The following is a 10,000-nucleotide window of genomic DNA, read 5'->3' on the forward strand; positions in this document are numbered from 1 at the left end:
TTCCCATTCGCGGTCTCTTCCCAAAAATCCCTCATCTCTTCCTATCCCCTCCTAGTCCTCTTCTCTTCCTCTTCCTTCTTTTTGCAATTTTCCTTATTCTTTGTCTTCCTCCTCAAATCCTTCCTCCACTTCCTCCTCCACCTTCCCCACCTCCTTCACATCTTCCTTATACTCCTCCTCCCCACCTCCCTCCTACCTCTCTTTCCTCAACTACTTCTTTCTATACCACTACCACCGTAGCTCGGTTGGTAGAGTGCACGTCTGGTAACCGCATGGCGAATTCAGCATCTGTTCGAATCCTGGCCGCGGCGCAGAGGTTAGGAAGGGCATCTACTCTAAGTAATGTCCCCCCTCAACCGCTGCTCGCCTCAGACCTGAGGTGACTTGGTGACATCACTGTGTGATACATCAGTTTTCATCCGAGTATCGTCACTGATGTGGCTATAGCGTGGACACCGTCTCTCCTGCGTTCATGTATTATGAACAGTTCCGGACCATCGACAAGTTTATAGTCCGAGCGAGTACCCCTTCCGCAAACCACGAAAATTAAGATAAAATAAAACAAGTAAAATAAATAGATAAATAAATAAATAAACAAATTAATAAATAAAAATACTCTTCTCCCTCCTCCATTTTCTCTTTCTCCTTCTCCTCCCCTTCTTTCTCTTTATGTTCCTCCCCTACTCCTAATCCTTCCCTTCTCGGCATCTCGCCCTCCCCCCCCCCAGGCTTCTCCCCATACTATCCCCCCCCTTCACCCCTACCTACTTATCTACTCCCCCACACAAGCACGCGCGCGCGCGCGCTTGTGTGTGTGTGTCTTTATTAATCACAGCCAAGATACACATGTGTTGTGTCATCACAATAACCACACCCACGACAATCAGGCGCAGGTCATCACGTGACCCCGTGCACAAGGGGGAGTAACACGTCATACGGATGCACGTGCTCAGAGGGAAACGTTTGTTCCTCGCCAACGTTTACGTGATTTGTACTGATATTATTCTATTTCTTTTTTATACAAAAAGGAATAGTAAAGTGGACCTGCAATTATGTGTGTGTGATTCACCATGGTCTTGGATCACGTGTCGGACTCGTGATCGTCAGCTATTTCCCTCCCGAAAGAGAGCTCAATGCTCATATATGACCTTACACGCACACACACCCGCAACTCCCCGCCCACGAGAATTGGAGTAACGATTCGTAGCGCAGCGTTACTGAAATTATTTCAGCCCTGGTCGGGATTCGAACCCGGACCGCCGTAGTGGCGGCCGCGAACGCTACCACTGCGCCAGCGAGTCGTGTGTGTGTACGCGTTTGCGTGCGTGCATTCACCTTATATATTTACCTCATTGTAACATGCAGGATAAGATATATGCTCATAAGGTCCCGCCTCTATTTTTCCATCAAACAGCGTACACACACACACACACACACACACGCACGCACGCACGCACACACGCATGCACACACACACACAGTGTGCATATATAACTTCCTTAGGACAGGATGGAGGTGATAAGACAAGACGGAGGGAAATATTTGAAGTCAGGGTTGAATATGAGGACCGGTAGTAATAAGACATGAATAAGAATGAGGACGTGAGGAGGAGGAGGAGGAGGAGGAAGAGGAGGTCAGGGACCTAAGGCGGAAACGCATGTGGAACAGCAGTGGAACAGGAACCTGAAGGAGGAGGAGGAGGAGGAGCAAAGGAACTTGAAGGAGAACCTTAAGATTTTGTACCTCAAGTTAAGGTCGGCTATAATGATAATAGATGATAATAATAATAATAAAAAATATAATAATGATAATATTAATAGTAATTAATGAACAAATGATTAATTAATCAACAAGGTAAACACCCACAACGAAGAGACAAACCATATCTCAGTGAAACGTTTCATTGTTCTTCGCGATTAATTCACTTTATTCTGGCTAGCGCCTCTCGCAAGAGACCGGTCAGGGGCCCTACCTTACCAGCACCTCACCAGTTCCAACGAATCCATGAATGTGACCGCTGCCGCCAGAAGATTTTATTATAATTGTTTATCTTTGGACATAACGAATACCGAAACTATATGGTTAATTCACATTGGATAGAGATACGGTATATATTGATAATGGATGATGATCATGGTGATGATACATATTACTGTGAAGAGCGACCTCACTGCTGACAAACACTAGTTGCGCACACACACACACACACACGGCTCGACGGCACAGTGGTAGCGTTCGCAACCGCTACTCCAGCGGTCTGAGCTCGAATCCCGGCCAGGGCTGAAATAATTTCTGTATCGCTGCGCTGCGAGCCGTTACTCCAATTCGTGGGCGGGGAGTTTTGTGTGTGTGTGTGTGTGTGTGTAAGGTCACAGCATTACCCATAGATCGGTTATATATGAGCTCTGAGATCTCATTCGGTAGGGTAATAGCTGTCAAACACGAGTCCAACACGTGATCCAAGACCATGGTCAATCAATCAATCACACACACACACACACACAGGTCATAGTAACCTGCCTAGTTACATTTCGCGGTCGAAGGAACCGTCCCGCGCTACGAAAGGATTAAAGAGTAAATTCCCTATTCAGAAGCAATGGTGAAAGTGACCACCCCCGACCCAAAGAAAACGGGATACAGGGAAACAGAAGAGAAAGCGGTAACCCGTAAGCGAACAGAGGGCATCCTTAAGCGTCATTTACAGGGCGCCGTTTTTATTGCCTTTGGACAGGTGTCTTAATTCGCTAGCGATTGAGGCCATGAATTCGCAGCGTTTCTTTGACGCCGCGATAAAGTTAAACATGTTTAACTTTACCGCTCGCGTCTAGCGTTTCAGTAGCGAATAAAGAAGCTAGCGTCTAGCGTCAAAAGCAGCGGCGAGTGTTTCATTCCCGTGGTTCCCCGTCGGTATTGTAAGGGCCTCTAGCTTATCTTCCGTACCAGGTGATGATACTATTCTTGTGGCTGCCGTCAAGCGATTTTATTCACCCATGTGACAAACACCCACCCCCCACCATCCCCGGTGAGTCTATGACAGTATCTTTCAACCCACTTTTTCGTCACGTATCCCACTCTTCATGTACGAGTTTCAACACTGAACTTAATCACTAAGCATCCATCAACTCCCGCTAGATTTCGGTTAGTAGTCCCACTTGGTATACTCCGTGGCCCACTAGGGAGTCATTGGACACTAGGTTGAGACCTACTGGTCTATGGGGTCGTGGAGGACTCGAACACAACAAAGCCCGACTCGGCAGATTTGGTTTTCGATCGATGATGAAATGGGTTCTTGTGATTGACTCCTCTACGTCTGTATGAACATCATCGTTTTCACAAAAGTTGTCATAAGCACAAGTACATAACACACACGCAGGTGATCACTGAAACAACATTATACATGTAATTGCACGCGCACACATATATATATACTCACACGTCCGCGCGCACATGCGCACTCACACGACCACACGCACATACACACAGACACGCACATTCGTATACAGTATACGTATACAAACGCGCGCGCGCACACACACACATATTGCGGATATCAACTGTGCGTGACAAATCGAATGAGGCACATACTGTCTTATTGGTAGCTGACGTGTCTGCCCCTCGTGCCTGCCCCATTTGTGTTTATGTGTTTGCGTGTGTGTGTGTGTGTGTGTGTGTGTGTGTGTGTGTGTGTGTGTGTGTGTGTGAGGGGGGAGAGGGAGAGAGAGAGAGAGAGAAAGGGAGAGAGGGAGGAAGGGAAGGAGAGAGAGAGAGAGAGAGAGAGAGAGAGAGAGAGAGAGAGAGAGAGAGAGAGAGAGAGAGAGGGAAAGAGAGAGAGGGGGGGGAGAGTGCAAGTGCGCATGCGCGCGTACTTAGTACACATATCTTGCGAACGTACGTTTACCCCATGTGTTGTTCCCGGTCCTCGCGGTTATGTTTATGTTCGTCTCATCAAACCAAAGATGACAGACGACTTGCAGAGGAGGAGGAGGAAGAGGAGACCCTTTGGCCGGAGACAGGCCCTGTGTGAACCATCAGATCACAGTGGAGTTCTCCACTAAGTTATGGGAACAGTTGAACGAGTTTTGGGAAACTTCAGAAAGAACGAAAGGAAATGAAATGAGGGTGTGGGTGGGGGAGGGACGAATGGGCAGACTTAGTCTGTATGTAATAAGACTGAAGAGGTATGGATCCTAATGACATGGAAGAGAGAGAGAGAGAGCTCTTCCTTGACCGAGAGGTAAAGAGAGAAGGAAATTGAACTCTTTAGCTTACTAGAGATCTCCTTGTCTCTCCTCAGTTGAATAAAATCGCTTGACGACAGAATGAACTTAAAAGTCAAAGTACTATGAGGCATGTGATGAACACGACGGGGGGGGGGGAGATTGTCCACAAAGATAGAAGCGCTGGTAAAATGAGCTCCATAACAACAATATGACACGAAGGCAGAACCTTTGTGATAAAGAGAAATGTCACCTAGACTAGGAAACAGACGTTCGTTCTCTTTATGTAGCTTAATTCAGTCATAAGTACTACACTTAACCCATTAAACTCCGATGACAAGATGTCTTGTCATTCGGTCAAATAAAACAAAAAATCATAAAACACCAAAATGTTTGATCAAACACCAGAAAAATATGACGTCAGATTTTTCTGGTGTTTGATCAAACATTTTGGTGTTTTATGATTTTTTGTTTTATTTGACCGAATGACAAGACATCTTGTCATCGGAGTTTAATGGGTTAAGTGGCAGGTACTACACTTAAGTGGCCGACTGGCGGAGCGTATCTCTTTATGTCGTACATTTAAGAGGTCGCAAGACTCGTTTACCTCGTAAACTTACAACCTAATCGTAGATCTACGAGCCAGAGGCGACCATACATGATCATCTGAAAGTGGAAGAACGGGGTGAAGAATGAAGAAAACTAAAAACGAATAAAATCGCCAGGCGACAGCCAGAATTAAAGGAAATATGAAAACCGGTACGGAAAAGGGACAAGGGAAAATAGTAGTTGACGTAATAGTAGGATAGAATAGTTTAGGAAGTACTATTGGACGGGTAGGATAGTCCATTAAGCAACGGTAATCGTTCTTATATATATTTTTTTCTACAACCAACAGAGAATTTTATTCAGATTAGCGGAAATTTTACTTTATTTAAAGGTTCAATAACGCGAGAAAACAAAGATAACAAATGGGGAACTTTGGGAGAAACAATACGAACCGAAGGAGGAACAGGAGGAAGAGAAGGAGGAAGAGGAAGAGAAGGAGGAGGAGGAAGCGGCGGGAAACTGGAGAAGAACCTAAGGCGATGGAAGGAACACCAGCGAGTGCCAGGCCAGGTCTTGAGCGCCAACGAGGAACCTTGCTTGACCCGACCCAGGTCAGGCCGCCGTGGAAGGAAGATTCCGGCTCAGAGAGGCCACTGGTTCTCCTCTGAACCCCAGGGATAGAGGCGCTGGTGCAATGCAGTCTATAAAAACCAAACAACCAATCGCCTGAACCGCATATTAGATGGTCAGCGTCTTCTATACCACGTGCTTTGCTTCTTAGGATAGAAGCGCCGTAAAAGCCATTGGTCATGGTAACTCTTAATTAATTTGCTTACAAGGAGCCTCGGCGGGGTGGCAGCGGCCTAGGCTTGTCTTTTGCTTCATAAGACACGGGAAGACTGAGAAGGGAAGAAGGGGAAGAGATGATGGCAAACACGAGTAAAAGAAAGATTCGAAAGAAGAATGTTGATTAAAACTGCATACATCATGTGTGTGTGTGTGTGTGTGTGTGTGTGTGTGTGTGAGAGAGAGAGAGAGACAGAGAAAGAGAGAGAGTGGGGAGAGAGGAAGAAATAGAAAGGGGTTGCGGTGATTTTCTGTGTCTGAAATAGCGTGGACTCGTGGCCAGCTAGCCAAGGGACTATTGTTGCGGCATGGAATAGGTTCTATTAGGCACAAATTAGGATGGAGAGAGAGAACGAGAGCGAAAGAGAGGAGGAGAAAGAGAGACAGAGGGAGAGAGAACACTACATGGGATTCAAAAAGGTGTATACAATTCTTCTTCTGTATAAAAGGCTAGTTTACCCCTTCAGGTATCCGCGATTACGATGACAGTAGTCATAGCCCCTGCGACAAGGGAGGGGGGGAGTCTAGAACCTGTTCCTTGTCCCTAGGGAAGACACACAGACCTTCCATTCCCTATGTTCATAGCCTCTGGAAGGGACGGAGATGGTCCAACAAGTCCCAGGGAAGTGGAAGAGCGGGCCAACGGGGTCCAATCCAAAGGAAATGCAGAAGCGGACCAATGGAGGTCCAAAGGAAGTGGAAAAGCGGGCCAACGTAACTCCCGATGAAGCGCAGAAGCGGACCAACGTAACTGCGTCTGTCGTCTCCCTGTCTCTTTTCCTATCCCTGTCTCTGTTTCTCTTTGTCCGTCTCTCTCTCTCTCTCTCTTTGTCCCTCTCTCTCGTTCTCTTTGTCCCTCCCTCTCTCTCCCTTGTCCCTCCCTCTGTCTCCCTTTGTCCCTCCCTCTATCTTTGTCTCTCTCTCTCTCTATCTATCTCTCTCTCCCTCTTTGTCCCTCTCTCCCTCCCTCTTTGTCTCTCTCTCTCCCTCCCTCTGTGTCTCTCTCTCTCCCTCTTTGCCCCCCCTCTCTCTCTCTGTCCCTGTCTCTCTTGCTCTCTCCGTATCTCTCTCACTCTCTTTGTTTCCCTCTCGCTCTCTCTACATCTGTCTCATTGTGTGTCTTTCGATAGAGCTCAGTTATTCTTCGCACAGGATTTCATCGAGCGAGCGAGGGACCGACCTATTTTCATTTCCAAAAACATTATGGTTGGGCATGGCTATACAGCGTAGTTTCATTTCACGAACAAGTTATATGTAACCAGGACCTGTTTTTCCCCCCATTTATTTTGGGCCCGATTTGTTCTATTTTACTCTATTCTATATCATTCTATTTTATTTTCTCTACATTTTACTGACATTTCTTTTTATTGATTTATTTTGATAATGCGATTTTGCAGAAAATAAATCTGTTCACTAATTTTGACGATCAGTATTCGTTTTGAATGCCTCCAGGTGTTTTATTTTTTCACTCTCCTTCGCCTCTTTCGTTGTAATTCGTCCAGTTCAGGACGGGTGGGTGAGTGAGTGGGAGAACATTCGACTGAATATTTATAGTCACCCATGAATTCATACTCGCATATTATGGTTTTCTTTCATAAGTATATTCGTTCGCGCGCGCTTGTGTGTTTAACTGTACTTGTATCATACAATCCTTACTTTTCAGTTATAATTATCTACACGAATTCCTGTAAGTCCGCGCGCATGAGCCAGTGCGTGTATATGTGTGTGTATATATATATATATATATGTATATATATATATATATATATATATAATGTGTGTGTGTCATTTACAAATGTGCTACTACATTTCTGTTTAGAAATATGTATAGATGTATATATACATATATATATATATATACATATATATATGTATATATGTATATATATATATGTGTGTATATATAATATATATATATATACACCTTTTTTTTTGGGGGGGGGTTCGGCCTGTTGAGGTCCTCTTTCCGTATTTGCCCCTCATGGTTCCCCCCGGCCTGAATAAAAGGGCCAGGCAGGCCTGGCCAGAGGGCCTCTCGGGGAAAGCACTTCCTCCTCAGGACCGTCATGGAAGGTGAAGAGCCTACGCCTGGAGGCGCTGAGTAGCTGCGGCCGAAGCAGTCACCTTTGCCATATGATTCACTTTGGGAAGTGGTGGGGCACTTTACTAACAGTCACGGTAGTTGGAAATCGGAGAGGAGTGCGGGAATCTAACCCACAATTGAGCGAACACTGGACGCTAACGATAACGCCAATAACGTTATGACGATTTAGAGAAGAGTTTAGAAAATGTTTCTATTCCTGTCCAGTTTGAACATCAACCATTCTTTGCCGATTTGGCTTGAGGTTATTGACCGCATTCAGAGAAAAATAAATTAATTTATTTATTCATAAACTAATTAATAAATAGAAAGGGAGATTGTCATCTTTACACGCGAGCGGTTGTATATTGATGTGCATTTATTTACTTGTACGTATGCATATAACACTACGGACACTAAAACCTGACCCACCCAGTATCAAGAACTATGTATCAATTGTTTCTGCTGTATTAATATATCAAGAAAAAAATCCTTCATTTAAGGACTGTTGTATGTAGAAATATACTAAATATTCGTCAAATATACTTGGTATTCATCACATATACTAGATATCAGATATTTTCACGTAGTGATGCAATGTCCTGGGAAAGGTTCGAGCGTCCGTAGTCATACATCTGGGTTTTAAAGTTCGTCAACAGTTTTGTCCCATCTACCAGTTGATGGCACGACAGTATAGGCTTTGTTTACTTGTTAATCTATTTTTTATGTCAACATGTTCCTGATGATCAAGTTTGTTTACATCAACAGGTAACCATGATAACGGCGTTTACCGCCTTAATTAAAGAATACATAGTTGTTGGTGAACTTTAGAAACAAAATGTAAACAATAACCTTGACATATTATGTACATATATTATATATATGTATATACACACACGTTTGTGTGAAGATTTTGTAACGTTTTTAAGCTTGTACAAATACAGGTGTGTACACTTACATGGATACAAATGATAGCAAGCACGCACACAACACACAAAGTTGTTTATATTGTGGGCTGTACTTCTAAATTTTTCGTTCGTCCTAGCGAACGCTTTCTTCCTTTGCAAATTAGAATTTAACCTCTGATACTTGAAAAACACCCCTAGATTTTTATAGATAAGCTAACTAGTAAACCAGAGCAATTTGAAAAAAGAACAAAAAAGAATAAGTATTTTTTCTAAGAATAGAAAGCGTTGGCCAGGGTTGGCGAAAGATTTTTTTTTTTTTTTAGTACGACCCTAAGACTCGTATATGTCGTCTGCAGGTCGAGTATCATGTGTCCCATTTCTTCAGGTAGTTAGCACCTCAGGAGAGGTATTAGGGGCACCTCTTCAGCAGCCCCCGTCCCGTCTCCAGGCCTCTCAACACATCAACAGTAACAACAACAACAACAACGACGTCAACACCAACACCAGCAACACCAACACCACCTCGGCGCAACACCACCTGCAGCAGAGAAGACAACAACAACAACAGCAACAACAACAGCTACTTTTACTACAACAGTCACAGCAGCTGCAACAGCTGTCTTCGCCATGTCAGCAGCAACAGCTTCGAGAGCAGCAGCAGCAACAGGAGGCGACCCCAGGCACCCTCGTCACCACCACCACCACCACCACCATCTCCACCACCACCACTACCACGCCTACGGGCCACGTGACGCCCACACCGCCCTTGACCACGCCTACTACCCCTGCGTCTCCACCCCTGATCCACGGCAGCACCCCGCTCTCACAGATCGGCGCCAACCCCTGCCCCCCGCCCCCCGACGGAGGCATCCTCAACCTGCTCGGTAAGCTGCTTCCTCCTCCTCCTCCTCTTCTTCTTCCTCTTCCTCTTACCCCAGCAGGAGACAGAGTCCAGTTGCGATCTCGCCAGGGGACTCGAGTTCGTGTTGGCGCCACTAATATTGTCAAAACATAAAAATGATAATGAAAATGACAATAATGATAATAATGATAATATATTCATAGTGAATAATGATAATATATTCATAGTGAATATGTTGATAATAATAATGCATTAATGACAATGATATTTATAATACTACTGATAATGATAATATTTGTAGTAACAATACACTAAAAGGTCTGTATTCCCCATTATAAAGGTTTGCCTGAATCAATACATATAATCACTGCACCCATTCGCATAAATAATAATAATGATGATAATAATAATAACACTAACAATAATAGCAACATTTTGGTTAACGACTCGATTCATAAGTACTCATCCCGAACGACTAACACGACAACGCCATCTATGTTTCGAGTACCGAGCTAGAGGCAGACCCGAGAAGGTCCTG

General features: G+C 44.6%; 1 protein-coding gene across 2 annotated transcripts in view; it reads left to right on the plus strand.

The window, feature by feature from the left end:
- The window catches only part of LOC143027077 (homeobox protein PKNOX1-like), a 318,091-nt gene that overhangs the window by 291,372 nt on the left and 16,719 nt on the right, over positions 1 to 10,000 (plus strand). For both annotated transcript variants that reach the window (XM_076188011.1, XM_076188010.1), the window contains exon 5: positions 8,986 to 9,484. In XM_076188011.1, the coding sequence (XP_076044126.1) occupies positions 8,986 to 9,484 (499 nt within the window). The remainder of the gene's footprint in view (positions 1 to 8,985; positions 9,485 to 10,000) is intronic.

The sequence above is a fragment of the Oratosquilla oratoria genome, chromosome 7 (assembly GCF_046742065.1).
Source record: "Oratosquilla oratoria isolate Oo_2021 chromosome 7, ASM4674206v1, whole genome shotgun sequence".
In the NCBI taxonomy this organism is placed as follows: domain Eukaryota; kingdom Metazoa; phylum Arthropoda; class Malacostraca; order Stomatopoda; family Squillidae; genus Oratosquilla; species Oratosquilla oratoria.